General features: G+C 32.2%; 1 protein-coding gene across 3 annotated transcripts in view; it reads left to right on the top strand.

Moving 5' to 3' along the window:
• Window positions 1-2,484: 2,484 nt before the first annotated feature.
• Window positions 2,485-22,694, top strand: part of LOC130451561 (uncharacterized) — a 68,229-nt gene continuing 48,019 nt past the window's right edge. Inside the window, exon 1 of one of the 3 annotated variants that reach the window (XM_056790657.1) lies at window positions 2,485-2,560. In XM_056790657.1, coding sequence (XP_056646635.1) covers window positions 2,518-2,560 — 43 coding nt within the window. In that variant the 5' untranslated portion in view covers window positions 2,485-2,517. Of the gene's footprint in view, window positions 2,561-4,257; window positions 4,393-16,234; window positions 16,597-22,694 lie in introns of those variants that run through there. The other 2 variants (XM_056790656.1, XM_056790658.1) reach the window with 2 other exon arrangements.

The raw sequence follows: 22,694 nt of genomic DNA, 5'->3' as shown, positions 1-22,694 counted from the left end.
TAAGGTGAATTGAGTATTTTATTGGAAGAAAACTATAAAGGTGACAAAATTTTGATTAGTCTCCTTCACAATACTTACTTGACTAGCAATACAAATATACTTTAATGAAACATCTGTGCAATGCTGCAACGCTGTTAATAAGGACCCAAATTGTAAGAAGACGTTGGCATGAAACTAATTCATATATGGAGACACGGTTCCATGACACCCCCTCCTATTTCTTACAAGAATCAAGGCGAGATGTTTTGGATTAAAGTGCTAAGGACAGCAGAGCGAATGATTCTCAAGCTTCTTTTGTATATATTTTGTAAAGTTTTAAGTAGTTATTCAACTTTGATTCTTGTGATGCCTCTTCGCCATCGTCGACCAAAAAACTACCGCTTATAATACTATTAGTACTATTTGTTAATAGTTGATTTATAGTATAGTAGTATATTCCATGAAGTATTCATCAGGCAAAAATCACAAATTTTTTATTTACAATTTTTCTTTTCAAATGTAATCAAAAAAATTAAAAAAAAATGTAATTATATTAAAAAACCTTTATGTCAGATAAATATCCACTGTTTGCATATAATATGAAAAATTTTGATCTAAATTAGCATTTTTTAAAATTTTTCCATTAAATTTTAGTCGCCTATTGATACATAGCAATTCTGATTGCACTAAGGGTGTTTCAAAATTTTGTCGTATCTTCAGAGGATTTTTCTCATACATCAGTGCTTTTTAAATCAACAATATTGTCGGCAAAGTGCTACTTTTTAAAGAAAAATTTTAGAAGTTCATTTGTATATAAAAAACTGTTGATGTGAAAAAACTGAAAGCATAGGAACAAATCTTATTCTCATCTTCAGGGATATTGCCAACGCTCGTCCATCTCGGTTTTAATTGGACGGTGTCCACCATATTATTTCATTTATATTAGATCAACTTCTAGCACTACTTTTGATGAATTTTCATTCAAAATAAATTATTGCGAAAAATTTCCTGGCCTGTAGTATAATTACTCCAGTGCAGCGGCACAGCGTGTTAAGAAACTTAGTTTTTTGTATAATGTTAATATTGATAATAGGAGTGATTAATCTGTAAAACTGATGCCATAATTATGTTACTATAAATTTTATGACATAACTTAATCTATTATGAAAATTAAATAAATGGGGGTTTCGTCTAGAAATGAATTTATAGATTTAATGAAATAGAATTCTATTCAGTACTTACTCAATTTGTTTCATTCAAAATGGGCTTGAATATTAATATTTGAACATGTAGAATTATGTTTATAAAAACCGTGTATCGTTCAAAACAATAAAGTTGCTACTAACAAACTGAACTATCTCAAGTATTAAATTAATCTTTTGGATTGATAAAATTGATAAAAAGATAATTTTTTAGGTTCTCTAGAAACAATTACAATTACTGGTTAATGGTCTCGAAATCCAAGTATCAGATTTTCAAAACTTTGAGGTTTTTCGTTTGGAATTCGAGACCTCAACTAGTTAGACGTTTTTTTGACGTTATCAAAAAGGGCGGTATTTTTTTTTCGAGAACAATTTAAAAATATGATTTTATCTCATTGATTTTTGTCAGTCATGGAAATCTAGTATATTGATTAATTGTTATTCAATGTTTGTGCATTATTTTTATCACATGATCCATCTGATAAATCTATGAGGATCGAGTGAGGTTGGATGAAAGATGTTTTTGACAATTTTATCTCTCTTTAAAACTATCGTTTCAATATCTTTTTTTGTATTAAGACATTTGAAGTATTGATTGATAAATTATGTTGTTTTGCTATTGGAAGTTCAATTTGTGTTTACAAAGTTTTCTACTATTGATATTGTTTTCTATGTCTATAACTTTCTAGTCTCTAATAAAACAACAAATGATATTTCAACTTGTATAGTGCTCCTCAGGTATAAGACATGACAATTTGTTTGTTCATTAATTGGGTACTTCACATTTTGTCTCTGGTAAGTGAATTCTCCTTACTTTATACTACGTGTTAATGTGTACTCCTAGTATCTTACGTACTCCAATATTACAGAATTCAGTACAATACTTCAGTATGAAGATACTTACAAAGATAGAAAAAAAATGGTTTTTGGAGATTTGTATACAGTGGATGTAAACGATGGAATAGAATATAATAGATCAAGATGACAGATCGCTGTCTCGTATTCAAATCTTCATATCGAAGACGATTTTACAGAATAGTGACTTCATTGGTTGACACTTCGGCCTTTACAATCGAACAATAGTTAACGCTGGTTTTGACACCTCTCCATTTTTTATTGCGAGGCCAGTGAGAAAGACATGTTCCAGATAGATTCCGCATGCCATCTTCCATAAAGCAGGTCAGACAGGTATATGGAGAAGAAACTCATCGATTCAATGTCTCATTGTCCTTCTTCTGTCTCCACTATCACACAAAAGATGCGAGGATATCTCGAAAAGCTGTTGAAGTCTTTCAAAACCATGTTTCTACGTTTCTAAGAGTGGAAAAGATGTTACATGAATTGTTTTGTGCGTTTGCAAAAATGTATAGACTCTAAGGGTGAGTATTTCGAAAAGCAATAGAACACTTTGTCTCAAACTTGTTCGTTTCACTTTTTGTATAATCTGAAAAGACAACTCTTGTTAGTTTCCATAATATTTCTTATGTTATCTGGCATAATTTTACACAAATCTGACATAGATATCAGTTTTCATTCATATATAAAGGAAACTGCTTTCGTTGCAAAACCAAAAAGCCGAGGAAAACTTACGTAAATATTTTTTTCCATCGATATGTCACAGTAGATAAAACTTAGATGCATAATTACGAGGTTTAGCTATTAAATAACGAAACTGGTGACATAAAATATTTTACTTATGTATATATATACATATACTTTATGTATATTTATTATCACCTTCAATATATACCTCTCACATATATTTGCCAATTCTTTTAGATTTAGCAATCAAACGAATATTTAACGGTAAGGTCGAACAGGATTACTGACTTTTTCGATATTATCCGACATTTTGAAAAAAAATTGAACCACTCAAAAAGACGTTAACTCATCAAACATATAACATATATTGCCATACACTTTTCAAGAAATTAGTTTCAGTTGTAGTTTTTTTAAGTTTCATGTGAGATTTCAGAATAATCAATTGCTACAATACCTTTGACGCATGCGTATGTTTCTGCAGCTCGCCTTGTAACTTAATAACCACACCTTGTATACGCCAGAAAGATACGGTCGAAAAATGGATTTATCCGAGGAACATGCTTCCAAAGAAGCAAAAACAGTTTTTTTGGCAAAGGTCAAGGCGATAACTGATTAGTATTAGTTAACAAGTTTTGATGCCGAATTTAAGAAGAAACGACTTTACTTGATGAAGAAAAGTGTTTCGTTCCATGGCCATAATACTCGTGTCCATTCCTCCGCTATTGTTGCACGAAAATTACTCCCAATGCGTAACTATTTATTTCTTCCTTTATCATATTCACCTGATCTGGCTCTTTCCGATTATTCTCTAGTGACTGGTAAAAAGCGATTTCAAACAAATGGAGAGTGCAAAAATGCGTTTTTTTAATCGTTTGAAAAAAATTGGGACTGCTGAATTAAATGTGTAAAGTGAGAAGGATTTTGTTGGAGAAAACATTTTCTCACAGTAGAGTTACTTTTTCTCCCAACATCCGTCGTAAATATCAAACTAATAAAATTTTTAATTATTGAACGCACAATTCTCAGTACAACTTAATACCTCCTAATAAAATTTTCTGTTGTTTTTAAAATGATTGGGTGAATTTAAATGTGACACATAATGATATTTATAATCTAATTGAGCCTTGTGCTCTTTTCCTACATGTATGTAGCTCCCACAACTCTATATGTAAATAACAGAGCTCTTCTTGTCGCTCAGTTCATCGCTTTCGTCTCAGATATCGCTGGCGAGTTAAAAATGGCGGTAGCGTCGCGATGTCCTCTCTTATGCCGACGCCAGCATCGATTTTGTGGGTGTCATGCGCATGCTACGCGAGTCGAATCACAAACTACAGATTCTCCTCGTCCAACAACAAACACATATCCACAGACTAGCCTCTTACACATATCAAATCCTTTCCGACCAAAAAGTTTTTAAAATAAAAAAATAAATCAAATATTCAAAATGTAGTTTTTTTTCTTTGAAACCTAAAGTGGCGTATTCATTTGGATATGTTTCGGTTTTTCGCGTTTTCCGTGACTTAGTGACTTAGTGGGTTTTTATAGTGAAACAATTTGAACATGATGTTGGGAAATAGAGGACCAGGACCCCCATGGACGCTTCTGGTTTTATTTTGTGTTCTTTTCGCTATTCTACCATCAGATGTAAATGCGGAAAAAACTAAAAAATGTAAGTAACATATTTATATTATATTAATACTAATTGATAAAAAACTATATTTAGTAATTAATGATGTCGTAATCAATTGCAATCGTATTAAAATTTGTCTTTTATGCACAACCACTACCACTAGTAAAACGAAAATACTATTTCGTTGATTTACGTTTACTACAACTGCTGTTTGGATATTTGTCCTTGAGCCCTACCAGGTTGTAATATTGAAAATAAATAAATATGTACATTATGTCATTTGTCATTTATTTATTATTTTTAAATCGAAAATCCAAAAATGTTTCCCGTAGAAAAATCTTCTGCTATTTTCCTGACACAGCCTCATAGCTAAATAATATTAGAATTGATTCTACCAGTAATATATCTTTTTTATCAGTTCTTACAACTTCTTTCTGTCTTATCTTCGAATATTTTCTACTACTTACTCTTAAATCACTCATCATTTTCTCTTATAACTCATAAACTTTCTCAATTACTTATTTGGTAACATCTTATTATCTTATCTACTTTGTAATTGTATTTAGTTATGAATTATACTGATTTTCCCCTACCTTTTCTTCTATTTCTTTTCATATTCTTATATCCTGTTCATTACAAATAAACGAACTTTATGTAATTGTCTTCTACGTCTTCTACCTATGCATCAAATTATTTGTTTTTTCTTGTTCTACTTCCTATTCCCTTACTTATATCTATCTCCCTTTACCACTATAGTACTGTATCTCTTTCCCCCAATTATCATTGATTAGGCCAATGCACTCTACAAATTAAAAACACAACATTTTTATTATCTTTCACATGTTTTGTTACTTTTTTGTTTACTTATTTTTTTGTACATTGATCTTATTATCCATTTTATTTCTCAAGATATTCATGCTCAGCCACGCCATAAACTGCGTCGTACATTTTTTCAAGAGAATATACCTAGTAGAAAAATATGTGACTCAAAGGGTTTGATATATTCAAATAAACAGACAAGTAAAACTTGGCAAAAAAATTGTGTGAAATGAAATAACATATTTTCAGTAGCAACCTAATATATTATTTTTTTAATGCATTTCAAATATGTCTGTGATGCGTCCTGTACTAAAATTACCCATTGTTTTCTCTTCATAGAAGATCTAAATGAACATTGGCTGCTTGTACTAGAATTGATTGCCGAAAATAATTTGATAGCTAGATTATTCTTTGGGATGAATATATTATTGAGGATTTGAAAGGCGATACTATAAATTGGAATCAATAATATGTATTTTCAAAAAATTATTCCAACCCAATATCAGACATTATTCATTTTTAAGCACAATTACGATTATATTTCCTTGCAAAATTGGATCTTTCCGATAGTTTAGATACCAAGTATATACTCAACACATCAGTACCACTACATCAATTAATTTTCCTTCGGTCTCTGAAGACGATAACTAAGTAATCGAAATGTGTGGCAAAGAGTGTAATTGTGTTTGTGCAGTGGTAGTAAATAGTGTGATAAGTATGAATGTTCCAGAATTCCAGAAATTCTAACTTATACCGAATCTATAGTATACTAAATAAAAATTTATCTTTATTATGTTTAGATCTAACAAAAATTTCCATTGAATGTTTTGAACCCATTTTCAGATATAAAAATGTTATTTAATCATATTCTTTGATATTTTGGCAAAATACAATGTAACTTCTAAATGTACTATTCAAATTTTTAAAATCTGATGAAGTAGAGACTATTAGTTATGCAACCTGTTTGACAGGAACGTATAAAACTTTTAAATATGCAATCTGTTTGGTAACAAGGAATCTTCAGTTTGCTGCCAAATATTTAACCGATTCATTTAAAGTTGTCATTGTCAACTTAGTAACTTTCTGAGTTGTTTAACTTCGATTCACAATAATTGAAACCAACAAACGGCAACTCCAAATATTCAGAAGTTTTCCTTTATACAACTGTAATATTAATTAGACGAGTGGGTGTACCTCATAGGATTTGTTTCAAGTTGGCTTCTGGTTTAGTTGAACTGCATTCTCTGATATGGCAGGGTTCTATCAAATTTTACAATAGTTGAAAAGTTCGTTATTACTGTTGAGTATAATATTACTAGAGAAATGGTTATGCTTTCAAAAAGACTCGAGAAATTTCAGATGCAGTTCATTAAAATTTAAACACGGACACAGAGAAACCCAAGGACAGGTTTAGAAGTTTCGTTAAATATTGTTTTTAAAGTTCACACAGACGCAAATTTAATTCAATTAAACTGGTTGCGTATGATGTTATTCTAATTCAGATTTAGTAAATACTTTTATAATATAATTACGCAGATTGTTAATGCCAAGTCATATTTTGATGAAGACGTCAATTTTTTACTTACTTTTTGAAACTAATTTTAGAAGAGAAAGAGAGAGAGATAGTGAGAGAAATGTTTTATTGCCGAAAAATTGTTACACTTTATAGACAACAGCTTGTAAAAATTTAAAAACAAACATAAAAATAAGTAAATAAAGATACAAATAAAATGAAATTTCAATATAGAGTAGAAAACCACACTGAGTAAATAGTAATAGGTAATAATTAGTCGTATATAAGTCCACAACAAAAATTAAACCAGTATGCAGCATGTCCGGAATTAAATATTATTATTAGAAGTCGTTTACAGAGTAGAATGCACTTTCCAATAAATATGCCCTCAAATTATTGCGGAATGCAGGAAAAGATGATATCGATTTGATTTCAATTGGCAAGTGAGTGTGCATTTTCTTTGCATTGTAAAATATTGAGCCTTTAACTAATTCTGAACGTGGAGTAGGTAGGTAAAGGTCGTGTTTCGCGTTTCTAAGTGGATAGCCGTGCAAAGATCTTTCTGGAATTGGAGAAGCGTGCTTACGAATTAGGCAAACGGATTAAAAGATGAATAAGGAAGAAAGAGTCTGAATTTTTAATCTTTCAAAGAAGTCTCTGCAGTGAGCCCTGCTGTATAGTTCGAGTAAATATCTAACAGCTCTCTTTTGTAGTTTGATATTCGCTCAAATTAAGTCGCACCACACGTACCCAAAAGGGAAGGGCATATCGGAAATGCGTCTCAAAAAGGGCATAATAGACTGTTAAGGGGATGGATAAGTTCAAGTTCATTTCTTTGGAAACTGATCTCAGCGCAAAGCAAGAGGAACTTATTTTTTTAGTTAAGGCGGCAATATGTAACTCTCATTTCAAGGAATTGTCCACAACAAGCCCTAAGAATTTTACAGATTCAACGACGTTAATGGTGGTGTTATTTAATAAAAAAGACTTCAATGTATTTTTATATGATAAAGACAGAGAAGATTAGAATCGCACTATGATTTAAGGGGGATTAGGTCACTAGTTATGGTCCTAAGAAGTGCTGTGAGATCAGGGTTGCTCCAAAAGAAAATAGTGTTATCTGCAAATAGACATATTATCACTGATGTCTAGATATGTGATGTCGTCTATAACCAGAAGAAACAAAATAGGGCATAGTACTGAACCTCGGGGCATTCCACATTCTATAATTGTATCAACCCTTATAAGCTCACTTCTGTTGGTAAGGTATGACTTGAACCACGCGAGAGGTATTCCCCTGAAACCGTAGTACTGCAATTTGTTGATTAAAATATTATGATTAACACAATCGAAAGCCTTAGAAAAATTACAAAAAGTTGTTGCAGTGGAGTGATGGCTGATTAGGCTAGAGTACACATTATTTAGGAGAGAGAATATAGCATCATTTGTGTATTTGTTACTTAAATACCCAAATTGATGGATAGTAAGTATCTTATATTTAAACAGAAATTATAAAAGCCTCTTTTTGACCAATCTTCTTGTCTTAGGACAATTGGAAAAATGCCATTTTGAAATGAAACGTTAATTAAAGTGGTCAGATGATTTACTGTGCAATCGGGCAGACTCAAAAACATTTTTGATGTAAGTTCATCGGTTCTAGATGATTATTTATTAAGATACTGTAAGTTAGCATTAGCATCAGGGAGATATGAAAGGAGTTATAGAACTCGATAAATTTTTGGCTACATTCAATTTATATTAAATAAATCTAAAATCTAGAGAATTTCTTAAGAAAAACATGTAAAAAGGTTTAAGAAGTAAAACGTTTTTTTACCAGAATTTAACAAAGTGATAGATATGTAAAAAACGGACATGTGAAATTGATTTTTGATATGCCACAGATCTAAACCACATTTACTATAGTATTCAGTTGATTTTAAAACCACATTTTATAAATTTCAACCTTCAACGTTCAAAAAAATAACCTGGTTTTGAGCTACTTTTGACGCTTCTTTTTCTAATAATTTGTTTTCATTCACTCTTTTTAATCCTTCTGGCGCAAAATTTTACCTCCTAAACTAAAAATATTTCTTGTGTTCATCACTTGCCAAGTTGAAATCATGCATGTTTTTTATTTTTTATCCCTTCTATTACTGCTGAGGGCTGCTTGTCTTACAATAACAGGTGCGACAAAATTATAATAATAAGTCGACAGCAATGGACAAATGCAGATATTGCTGCCCACGAGACTCATGGGTATTCTACACTGATGGACAACGTAACTACCGTAATGCAAAGATAGCAGAGCAGCCCTACAAGCACTTGACTCTTATAAAATTGAATCATTCAATCTTTGAACTCACTAGAAGCAAACAACAAATTTACTTTAATGTGAGTGGTGTGATGAACGAACTGATCACCTGGCAAAGAAAGGCGAGACAACTTCTTTCATAGTCCCACAATATTTTCATAGTTTTCTCAAAAAACCATCAAGAGAGAAGAAATCAGAAACATAGAATAAGACCCCAGATCTGAAACAATCGAAGATATTTCTTTCTTATTCTACCAATTCGTTTCAGTTAGCCCTTTCCCCAAAAAATATGTAAACAAATGCAAACAAAAGAAGTAAGCCGCAGAGCCGCGAGACAGAATTTGCTCAGTCGTTACTACCTGACGGGTGAATAGTCTGAGGTACACATTAGATCAATGGGTCAAAATGTTGGCGAGGTTTATTCATGGTCTTCACACCCTAGTTCATCTTATCATTTCTATTAGCCTGATTATTCACCTCATCTTCATACATTTGACTTGAAGAGAAGCTATAAATATATAATGAAATGGGGATAATAATGGTCTGGGAACTGGAAGGACTATAAAAGGGTCGGAATGAGAGACTAATAAAGATTGCAAAAGATGGGAAATGCGAGGAAAACAATATAAATACGGAGAATATTTGGTCATCAAAGTTTAAATGTCACTGATTTATATTGCCATAACGTATAGTAGTGCATTAAACTTACTCTGCAATTAAATACTGGTTAAATATTTTAAATTAGATTTTGGAATTTGGGGCGGTGTTAAAGCTTAAGTGTTACTCGTGAAAAATCTCCATAGAAATGATTAACAATCCTTTAGATTAGCCTTACTGAAACAACAATGTCGCTTTTGTAAATTCATGGAATATCACATAATAAGCAGCTTCTGCTTTTCATACCCCAAATACCGTTACCCTCTCAAGTTCAGAATCTTGTAGATAGGGATCAAAGGGCGCAAATTTTGAGTAGAATTTACCGACAGGATGTTTAGTCCTCAACGTGGCTGTTGGTTAGGGGTAATTCCGCTTATTTAGAAAGGGCTCTTATCACATTCTGAGTTAAATATAAAAATTTTTCTTAGAAAAATTCAAATTCGCAAGGAAATAACTTCAGTAACTAATCTCAATTATATAGGTTTGTCTCCTCGACTTGTTATCTCCATACATGCGTTTTAAGTATGGATTTTTACAGTAGGATCTTGAAAAATGTATTCTAGCGTCAAGTGCTTTATGGATAGTTGTGAAGTGGAAAGGTTTCTTCAAGCATCCCAATTAAGTGAGCCCTGTTAGTTTCATGGCTATCAAGTCGCCATTTTCTTGAATATTCAACTATTGTGTTGGATTTGAACCGGAGATTTTGTCAAACAAACAAAATCATTGACTTTGTATATAATGCTCGTGCTGCGGTATCATCAGCGTTGGTAGATATTGTTGTTATGTTATTTACTGATACAAGAATTACAGGGTGTTTCAGTAAGAATGTTTCTCGGGTATATAAAGCTGTTAAATACTAGTTAGCAACTTTCAAGTAAGTTAAATTAATCAAGACCTAATTAGCAAAAGAATAGGGACCGCATATCGATATCTTCTCTTTTAAAGCATACTAGTGATCAAAATTTTCGGAGCACAGCTGGATTTAAAAAAATCAAATACCGCCCTTTAGCGTACATATTACTCATTAAGTGAAGTTTTAATTACAAGAGTTGTTTTAAAGAAGACCATAAGTTAGTGTAGAATAAGAGTTATATTCTTTCATACTCAACCCGACGCCCTATTTGAGTAGCAAAGAGAAGAATACGAGGTTCGATTCAGCCCATCAAAAACTGTCTTGGTACGATTCTGCGCGATAGAGATTACGTGTTCCAACCGGGAAGTTACCGTTATACGAACGATTCTGTTTTGTATTTCGATAATTTTGTACATATTTATATAACATTTGTATGAATATAATGATTATATCGGGTGTATACTTATATTTTCACTTATTTATTCTGCTTACAAATAGCTGAAAGTAAATAAGTGCAATTTTTTCTGAAATGTTTCCTCAAAGCATGAAGAACATTGCAATTTGCAAGTTGCAACTAAACTAAACTGTCAAGAATACAGAATTTAGTCCTCTTTACTATATGGAAAACCCTAGAATCGTGTTTTAGGTGCAACTTGTAGGAAAGAGATTCTTGGTATTGAAACAGAACAAATTTTCTTTAATTGGCAAAAGGGACTTATAAATCTTATGTTACGGTTATTTATCCTTAATACACAGGGTTTTTGGCCTGTCTTAACCTTTTTCTATTGTTCTGAACAGCTTATGGTTATAAAAGACCAATAACAGTTCCAAAGCATCTACGACCTAAGGTAAATTCATGAAAATTTTGGGAAATATTTAGATTATTCTGTAGTAATATTTGAAACGACCTTACTAAGTTTTGGATCAGTAAAAAGGTTTTATTATTCTCTCGTACATAAAAACTGGACTATAAAACAACTCCAGCACTCACAATAACTTAGGTCACATTCAGTCTCTGAAGACGATAATTTGATTATTGGAATTGTGTACAAATAATTTCTGGTGTTTTTTGAGACGTTAATTGCTATAATTTTTTCCCGCAGCTGTACTGTAAACGGCTTCTGATATATGACCAAGAGCAATTTTTATTGGGACACCCTGTACTATACCACACCCAGTACACTTGAAAATTCAAATATGCAGTATATTCAAAATATGTCGAATCTAGTTGATTTTTTCACACCGTGTATCAACTAAAAATACAGAGTATAATATTACGAGTATTATAAACACATATTTAAATTATAAATAGAAGTCATATTTTAGAATTGTTCTTTAAATTAAATAAAAGCACCGATTAAAATTACATAAACTTTCCAGGTAAACGGGTTAGCAATAAAAAAACTAATTCTCTTCTGTTGAGAACAATTATAAAACCTCAAACAAAACGTGGAGATTGCAAAACTTTCAGAAATTGCATTAAAAGTTATTCGAAAGAAATTTCCGAGATGGTTTCTTCCATTTTTACAGCCCCCATAAAAAGGAGAAAAAGTTTCTAAGTAGGTAGCTATTATATTATTTGCTGATTCTTCTCACGTAAACAAGATTACATTTCTTTTGAAATTAATCTTTTGTCGTTAAACTACTATTATAACTTTGATAGAGGTGTTAAGGGAAGTATTTTTCTAATTAAAAAGGAAGTTTCTTGAGAGTTTTATGAAAATGAGAAAACTTATTAATGTTGAGAATATACGTATTTGTTCAGAGATGACTATTAACAACGTACCTATCACCTATGTTACCTCCATTTTTGTCCTCATTTTACGAGCAATATTTGTAAAGTTAGTACCGTTTTCAAATAAAAAACAAGTGAATAAGTTCCAGAAATAATTTATTTACTATTTACTATTCATTCAATAAAATAAACACACTTGCACTCGATGAGTTTGCGTGGTGCCTGCCGTTTTGAAATGCTTGTGGATATTGGTCTCGAACTTGTAGATTATAATGTTCGTGAAAGACGTACTTCTCCAAGTAGAGTCATGATACAGTTCCGTTCAAGTGCAAAAACAAATGGTAGTCGCTCGGTGCTTGATCAGCAATGTATGACGGCTGCAAGTTTCCCATCCAATAGAAATGTGGAAATCTTGCATCCCGATTGTTCCACACTAAAAGGTCATCTACCTGCTATCTGGTCGAATTTACTATCGCCCTATTTGTCTACCTTTTGGAATAATGACTGAAGGGCGTTTACTTCGTTGTTCAACATGAATCTTTGTGGGGGAGAATTTTTTTTCGACACCATTTGGCGATGACTGTTAGCGGCTTTAAAGCTTTTAGTACTGAAAAACGTATCTCAGTACGTATTTCGCAATCGTTGGGATTCTCAATGGGTTGTTGAATTTTAAAATCACGTAACTAGATGTAGACTTGATCGGATGGTTCCGTAATGGCGTCTATAGCTTCCCAACAGATTTAGCTATCCTTAACGGTGACAGCATTTCTGCTAAGGTGTAATTTAATAATATTACTCACTCTTAAAATACACCTTTATATCAGTAACACGGACAAAATGATAAGCTATCAACATAAGTTTTCATTTCTCATTTAAGAAATATTATGTTAATACAAATTTACATTATTTCTCATTTCAATCTTAAAGGAGATATTTCCTCTATACAATTTTCTGTAAAATCAATATCAGCGGTTTCTGTAAAAAAGTGACTTTCATACTTGGTGGGTAAGTTCAAGGAACGGTATATCTTCTAATTCAGCTTATATAATTTTTCTACGTGTAATTTTATAAAACACGTTCTTGGTATACGAACTACCCTTTGTGCTTTTTACGCTTCTAACTTTAACAACCCCTTCAGTGAGGTGACTAAGTTCGTGATTCATCCTTTTCATGACGTAAATCCTCTTCTCCCTTGCATTTCTTAGAATTTGATGAATTTCTAAAAATATGGAGACATATATACGAAGTGCAATGAACAGGAGCAAAATAATGGAAAGTTAATTTTTGTTAATAATTTAATGTAGTTTTCCTAATTACGTGAACATCTTATTTTCATCTGATGCAGTTTCCTACGTGTTCATTTTTTGTGCAAATTACTTCTTCAATATTTTATGTGAGACTGACTTTCTGTAATTTATCTCATTATTTTTTTGCATCTGATACTAAAAACAAAACTAAAATATTATGATATTCTACAAGATTTCTCTAAAGATATATTTACACACATTGGGTACTTCCCAAATGTCTAGTTTACTCGATTTACCCTTTTTTTCTTCGCCTTGAGGGACTACAATAAATGGACTAGGAAGTTCCGATTTCAATTAGATTTCGTTCTGAGTGCAGCACTGGAGACATTACAAACTCATTAGAAAATAAACTGTTACTAGTCAGGTCAGAAGTCAATCCCAATATAGCAAATTAGAATGGGAGAAGTTAGGTAGTAAATTCAAGTTAGAATGTGCTTAGGTTTGCTTATTAACCAATAAAGTAGCAGACAAAAGAATAGAATAGTCCATAGTATATTTCAGAAAGGTATATTGTGTAGGGATTACTTAGGTAGTAGATTATACAGTTACCTTTTGCGTTTAACAGGTTCCGTTTAACCTTCTATTAGTGCCTCGGCCTAATTACAACCCTATTTCATATTCGGCTTAACCATGCGCCGTAAGGGCCTTACTCAAAATTTTTAGACCTTTATAACTATATTTGATTAGTTTAACGCATCATTATTTACTGTTAAGCCGTAAATAGTGTTCACAGTTTTATAAGATTAGTGTTTAAATGACGACATTCACACCAACGAAAATATGTTCCAATAATTCTCCACTATTAGTGGATGAAAAACTTATTATTTTAAATGTACACGATTACCAGAAATTTACTGTACAAGAAACTGACGACCGATGTTCTCGAATGACTGGAGTTGGGAAGTTCACCGTTTTTAAATTATAAAGCATAACCGTAAAGCACTTTACTGGAAAGCGATAAAATTGTTTGGTGGCGACGAAAATACTTTAAAAGTATAAAGCAGTACAGAACAGAGCAGAAGAAAATCTTTTATGTTGATGAGACGTGGATTAATGAAGGTTACTCTGTATAAAAAATGTGGCAAGACAAAAATATAACCAGTGCCCGCCAAGCTTTCATGGAAGACCTGTCAACGGGTATTAAGGTGCCTTCAGGTAAAGGGAAAAGACTCATAATCGTCCATATTGGAAGCGAAGAGGGATTTTTAAAAGAAGGTTTGCTAACCTTTCAGTCGTGCCATACGGAAGATTACCACGAGGACATGGATTCGGATGTTTTTGAAGACTATTTTGATGAAATGATAAAATATCTTCCGGCTGATTCAGTAGTAGTTATGGATAATGTAAGTTATCATTCTCGACGCATAGAGAAGGCTCCAACTTCATCTTGGAGAAAACAAGAAATTATTGACTGGTTAACCACTAAATCCTATAGAACTTATATGGGCGCAAGAGAAAGGATTTGTAGCAAGACACAACACGACATTCAAAATGAAAGACGTTAAGCTACTGTTTAATCAAGCCATTAAGAAGGTGACATTAGAGAACTGGCGAAAATCAGTACAGCATGTCATTAAAAAAGAGGAGAAAATGTGGAATCTTGACTACTTGATCGATCGGACCCGTTAATTATAACGTCAAGAGATGACAGTTCCTCAGATAACGAAGAATATAATGATTTTTCATAATTTAATTTCTGTATAATGTATTTTTTGTATAATATTCAATAAAAAATAAGTGTACTTAATACTATGTACATTATGCCTAATAAGTTTTTGAATGTATAACAATAGGCTAAACCCATATATTGACCCCAACCCGGGTGGTATTACCTGCACTTGATAAAAAGAGAGAAATTTACAATGAAATCAATGCCAAACTATGAAAGTGGCTTAAATACTCGTTGTGCCACTTTGCGGTCCCTTTGCATACCTTATGAGGTTTATTACTCTATGCCTTTCTGAAATAAACTATAGCACACAAGCGGTTTTTAAATCGTAATTCAAAAATATGGAAATAAGAATATGGTGGACTTTGGAACTAAGCAGGTTTTTTGTTTTTTTATTTTTTATTATTTTAATCGACAAAAATAGCTTAGCTCAGTGCAATGAGAATTAACTATTCTAATTGCTCAATCAATGCTAAAAACTTCCGCTTGTTTTCAATTGATTTTAGATATTTTTCAATAAAAAATTTTGAAAGAAAGGCTCTCTTTAAGTAATATCATTCCTACATAACCTCGAAATAAGAAACTTTTTGCTATGTATTGAGCCTACTGATTAGTTAATTCTTCTTGAGGTTAAAGAAGCAGTTATATAACATAACATTGTATTGGATTTATTCTTATTTTTATTGCTTCATGGAAATAAAAATAGGAGAAAAACTAGGAGAAGAAATACAATATTTGTAACTAAATAATGAAAAAAACACCTTTTGTATTCAGATCAATGATTTTCCAACTCCTATTATATTCTAACTATAAATAACTAATAATTGTTTTATTTTTTGAAGAAAATATTTCACTTACGAAGAGTTTCACATTCAATTACGAAGTAAGAAACTTAGATCACTCTAAATCAAACTCAGGTAATTTCTAACTACATTTAGACAAATCAATGATAGTTGTGCAACCGTCCTAGAAGTCTAGAATAATTATCACACAGAAGAAATTAAAAAAATATCGATGAAGTATCAAATAAAGAAATGATTAGTTAACTTGTCCCAAAAAGAAGAACACTAAACATGAGGTTAGATAATAGAAATTTCTGATTCGGTTTTATCACTCGAAATACAATGTGGAATAAAATCGATCAAGCCGGAAGTAAACCTTTTAGAATTTCTTAACAAAACCTGTTTTCCCACAGCAGACGTAAAATCAATAGCAGTATTGTTCTCAATCTTTCCTTGACTCCGCTTTACCGCAGTTGGACAGAGCAATGACTGATTGATTACATGTTGGATATCTAAATGCACAACAGAAATATATTCCTAAAGGTAGGAATAGTGGAATATGATAGCTTCGAACAAACAAAGAACTTGAATGATGCTGTAAGTATCAAATTTTATTTAGTATAATTTTTACACTTGCTATGCGGCAACTGGAATACAAATTCAATTTCAACTGTACGTGTGTGATGGAAAGTAAATGGCTTTATAACAAGTCTATTATGTACAAAAATTTTTGAATGATTTTACCTTAATATCAATTTGACTGTTTGAATTTTTGTTTTGTGATTGTATTTACTGTATTTATAAACAAAAAATTATTGAGAGCACGAGCTATTTTATAGACGGTTTAAGCATTCCAATATTGTAATGCATTTATTTTCATACCTTTACAAAGATTTAACATATTTCACAGATGACTGAAATAAATTCTAAAAATTTATTATACTCAACGACTCTTGCTTATCAGTAGTGTGCGTGACGAAAACGACATCTGATGGTTACATAAAATCATGCTCTCCAATAATACGATAAATGTATAGAAAATAAAAGTCTTAAAAAATAATTTGAAAATTGATATGCATTATAAAACAGGTAGTAGGTTTTAAATAAATATCTATAAAAATTTTTTTAGAATCCTTTAAGGTTAACCGGCACTTCCAAAACAGCGACAGGTTTCAAATAAGCGTTATGATGTTCTATACATTGTTAACGTGGTTTTTGTGATCTACTCTGATTATTATATTTCCTCATTTTTGAATCTATAACGAATGTCACTATGAAATTGATGAGCTTCAATAACACCAATATTGTGTAAAATATTCAAAATAAATTGGAAAGTATGAATGTACGGATATATTTTCGTTTTACGTTGGCCAGTGTATAATTCACTAGTGATTTAATTACCATGCAATGGAACGGAAAAAAATTGATTATCTTATACTTAGGGTAAATGATTTTATCTCAAAATGCAGCTTGTCGGCTGTATAAGCAAAAGGGGCCGTTGCACCCTCAACCCCATGTCTCTGTTTACACCCCATCTAACCACCTCAAATCGAATAAAGCTCGCGTGAGAGAACGCGGGAGCGAGACAGAGACAGTAGAAATCAGCTCTCGATCACTAGCTAGATAAATTAACAGCAATTTTGTAGAGGAACGTGGTTGGCTTGGTCACATGTTGTATTTATGTCGATTCACTTGTTTTGTGTTTAATGGATGGTGTTTTAACACCAATAAAGGATGTGGCAGTTTCTACTCAAGATCTGCTTGAATTCACTCGTTTAATTGGATCTTCGGTATTCGTTTAGAAAGAGATACTTTAGTATACGAGTTATTCAAATAATAAATGGATAGACATTTTTCTAATTAACCTTAGAACCACAACGTGGAATAACTGAAACAAGGACCACAGCATGGAGCTGCCGGTGACCCATTTTCTAAGTCACTTTATTCAAAAGGTTAAAAACAATGCACCCATTTCTATTAAGCTTCTAAATATTTATGTATTTTGCTAAAATTTTGTATAAAGATGAACCATAAAATGAAATAGAAATATTCATAAGTGACAATATGGAAAGCAAATATTTTTTTAAATAAAAAGACATAATCTCAAATTTTGTATAAAGCATTAAAGATTAAGCTTTACAGTTTTTACAAACGTCAAACCGATGTTCTGCGCATATATTTCTTGGGCAATGTGGCGTCCTTTTCGAGATTGCTTCAATTGTCTGGGAAAACTTTGATTTTCTGCTCTTTTTTCCATATAATTTTCTACTAAAACATCAGCTTAACCATACTGTAAATATCTGAGTAAATGATTAGATTTACCTTACAGATTGCTTTCGTTTTTCGTTTGATTTATCTAAAAATTGAATCATGACACGTTGTTAATATGAGTCATTTCCACGATACGACTGAAATAGCGTCTTAGAAAACCAAACACAAGCCATACGTCCTTGGTCTTGATATGCCACTCTAGCCAGATCAAGTTTTAGTGCTAATATGGCGTTGATCTTTAATGGTATCCAAAGTAAGTTCTACATCTCGTACGATAATTTGAACAGGACGTTATCGATTAACACTAGAAAACTTTCCCGTGTTTCGGCATTAGGAAATGTCTCTCTGTGGGGATGCGATTAGGAAACTTCCTCTGATATTTTTCCACTCTTGCTCTAGAGCTTACATCAGAAAAACCTAAAAACACCAATAAAATATCGACGTGTTCGCTAAATTACAATTTTCCACTCAATTAAAAAAATTATTACAATTCAATTTTGATGTACAAATTCTTGACTTTTCTGTATTTTTTCGAATAACATCTCTTTGGTTATTCAACTTTACCTTGAAAATGGCAGTTTTATGAAAAAGTTTCAATAACAAATCTCCCATATAGAGAAATATTACCCCCAATCGTCATATTCTATTTATACGTCTCTGCTCTTTGTCGGCTCTTATACGGAACACCCTGCAGTTATTCACCACACCTTGTATATTTTGGATAATCAAAATAAAGTTTCCAAAATATAATGTATCGATAACTCTTCTCATTACTTTTTGAAGAGATGGAGATTATACTTTTTTAATAAAATTATAATCACCCCCAACTTATTTATGATCATAAATTCTGTAAAAAAAGAGATATCATTTAATGAAGTACGCCTATTGGAAGTTCCACATGGCAATAAAAAAATAGATGATTCATGAATATAAAAAATGATAATTTGCTGATAACTTCTCCACTCCCTCGTTGCACCACGCCCTTAGCATTTTCTTAAAAAATATACCCCATTATCGAGAAAAGGCTCAAGAGAGAGCAGCTCTATCATTCGATATCGAGAGTTTTACTTTCAATGAATATGAAATTTAGCTGAATGAAGTTTGTTCGCACCCTATCTCGATCAATAGCTACCCAATCAGAAGAGGAGTCTCGAAAGTCTCAAGAGAGAAGAGGAAAATAGGAGCTCCCGTGGTTAGCTCACTTTTCAAGACATTGAATGGGGCTTTTTCAACTTAAAATGAATAGAGACAATTGCTTTTCGGGCTTTTGTTTTTGAATTAGCGCAACCAATAAACAATAGACTCGTAATATTGGAAGATAAATTGAATGTATAAATGTCAAATTTCAAAGGCATTTCGGTTACCTATTAACCAATTCATGAATTTTGAGTTGTAAGATGATATATTAAATCTCTTCGGTTCGTTCGTAGTGAAGAATCTATTTAACTACTATTAAAAATGAAGTTTGAAACTGATATATTGGAATAGAAGTACTTAATGCGGTCCAGCATAGAAAGAAATATCATAATTAAAAAAATCTGTGATTATTTATCAATATAGTCTCCCTTTAATGCCACACACTTCTCAGAACGTCTGATTAAAAATTCTTGAGGGCCATAGTGTTCGTACACCGCCTGTTTAACCCGTTTAGCCTGTTCATTGTTGATGCTAAATCCTTTACCCCTTAAATCGGCTCTCAGCTTTATGAACAAAAAACAGTCGAACGGAGACAGATCAGGGCTATATGGTGGGTGGGAAATCCCTGTAAAGCCACATTCGTGTACAGTACCCTCCTTGGAAAGCAGCCAATTAGTGTGGAATGGAGTATTGTCATGAAGCAAGCGCACAACTTGCCTGATTCTGGCGTGCATTTTTTGGTGCAACTACCTTAGTAAGCCGTATTTGATTCCTTAAAGTCAATCAGAAGATACCGTCGCAGTCCCAAAATATGGTAGTCATCACTGACTAGTGATTTACTTGTTTGGCACAGGCTCTCCTTTCCGATATGACTCCAAGGAATATCTTTGAAGTGGAATCATAGTAAAAGTATCATAATTTTAATAGCAGTCACAATTGATTGGATAACACTTGCTGGTTCTCTCGGTAAAGCATTAAACATTGCTCTCAACATTCTACTCGATGCTACTTTTGTAGTGCGTTGAGAATTCGAGGTACCCACCTCGGAATTTTTGTTTAAATGCCCATGTTTTTGAGAAACCAGTATGTGCTGCAATTTTTTTGTTTTTAGGCGCTGGTCACATTTCTCCCATTAATTCAATTCTGTTTTCCAGCGGAACAATTTTTAATTGTTAAGAAAGATGCACACAAGTTAAATTCATAATTAAAGATAAAACAGCAAAATTCAAGTACAAATGTGCAAAATTGAGTTTTTTTTTTGAAAAAGGTCATTTTTATCGTTAAAAAACTCACCATTCGTGAGATATCGTTGCGTTAAAATTTGGAAATTTCATATCTTACATAGCATGCACATATTTCCTCACCACCACGCATTTTTTAACGTGATTTACCCAGTACAAGATAGTCGTGGAATCCAGAGGTAGTAACAATATTGGAAAAGAGATAAAAATCATGCAATCAGCAAGCTTGATATTAGTTTGTGATGTAGAAAATTGACTGAAAACTGTTTCCATTTTAAATTCATTAAGTTTTTCCGAATGAAAACGAACATTGTGTTTCATGCCGTAAGGTATTTTCTTTCTTGTTGAAGTTTGTTATTGCGATTCAACTCAGTTTTAGAACAAACAAGTTGAGTATACAAAGTTATGATTTTCCCTCAGAAGGTATGGAATTTACAAAATTGGATGTATAAAAGTATATAAAGTTAATGACTAGAGCAAAATGAAATTGTATAGGTCTGACAAGCACGAAAAAAATAATATCAGTAAACCTCGTTCTCATAAAATAAAAGTTTTATATAAGAGTATCTAAAAACTTTTTATTTATCTGGATTTCAACAAGTAAATATTCCACCCATGGTTTTCCACTGGAAGATGGAAAACTATGATTTACGCGAAAAAATAAAGAAACTTGATGAGAAAATTCTTTCGAGGTAGGTTAATTAAATTTCTGGGGACCAATTTCATCATTCGGATAATTCTCAGAAAAATGTAGAACAATGGCAGAGCTGGATTAGAAATTTTTTCAAATGAAAATATAGGAGACTCGAACATTAAAAATTAAAATGGCATATCTGAATTGAATATTCCTAGAACAAGGGGAAACAGTAATGTGTGATTGGGAATAAAACAACAACGTGTAATAATTGTCACATCCAATTTTTTCAGCGTTTACAGTTCTATACGTGTAAAATCACTGTCATTCGATAAGTTACATCACATTTTGATTTTAAATCCATATAATCCATAATACGCGGAAACCCCATGAAATGGAGTAATATAAGAAATAAATTAGAATACAGATAGAAGTATTTGAAATATCAGATATTTCAATAGAACGGAAGTTTGTTGACGTTATTCTTCTGTTTCTATCTAAATTTCTTCTGATCTCTATTTCAGTATTGTTGTTTACACTGCTCTCTGCTTCTTTCTTATTTTGCTTATTTTCTTCAATTTTATTTATATATATCTTTCAATTGTTCCACTGACTTTTCAAAATGGGGCTTAGCCATGACAGTCGTTATTTCATAGGAGTCAAATCTCTTCACGTAGAGCATTGTTTGAATCTCCAAAGAGCCACTAGTCACTGGGAAACTAGATATGAGGAATATGCTAGTTTTCAAGTAATTAGAACCACAGTTACCGTCGATTTGTAACAGGCTCATGAAGCAAAACCTTCTACATTTTCCATGTACGAACGTGTTTCCTTATTTTCTGTATTTATTGTTGATGGTGATACATGTTCTAAAACACAAGCTATTAGGTTTTGGTCACTTTGTTCGGCTTTTACCGATTGCTGACTATTAAGCTGACGATTTGTTCGAATCAGGAATGCGGGAGTGCACATATCGTTGCATTATTCCGCTTTAGTAACTTTAAAGAGCACCTTGAATTGGCGTTGCTTTCATTTGAGGTGAGCAAGTGGAAAAATGTTCATGCTTTCTGATAATTGTCACCTTACTATGTTTGCTGACAAATGCGTACAGAGCATCGTTGGTGGTCTTCGACCACGTTCAAAGTCAACATACCATCTTCTAATTGTTGTTGTCGATGGAACAGAGCGAATGATACTTACCAAGTCATTGCTTTGCTTGTATAGTATATTTTCAACCAAAAAACAGTTTTTAATCAATACACTAGACTCAATATTTTAAACAAAAGCAATTGTAGTTTCACTTAACTTTAACCGATCTACTATGGATCAAATGTTGTCAAATTTCAACACGCATATTAGAAAGCCTGGTATTATAGAAAATAAGTGGTGTGGCACTCCCTGTATCAGGCCCA

Source organism: Diorhabda sublineata, chromosome X (assembly GCF_026230105.1).
Source record: "Diorhabda sublineata isolate icDioSubl1.1 chromosome X, icDioSubl1.1, whole genome shotgun sequence".
In the NCBI taxonomy this organism is placed as follows: domain Eukaryota; kingdom Metazoa; phylum Arthropoda; class Insecta; order Coleoptera; family Chrysomelidae; genus Diorhabda; species Diorhabda sublineata.
The sequence above is the reverse complement of the archived record's forward strand: the minus strand, read 5'-3'. Positions and strand labels throughout refer to the sequence as shown.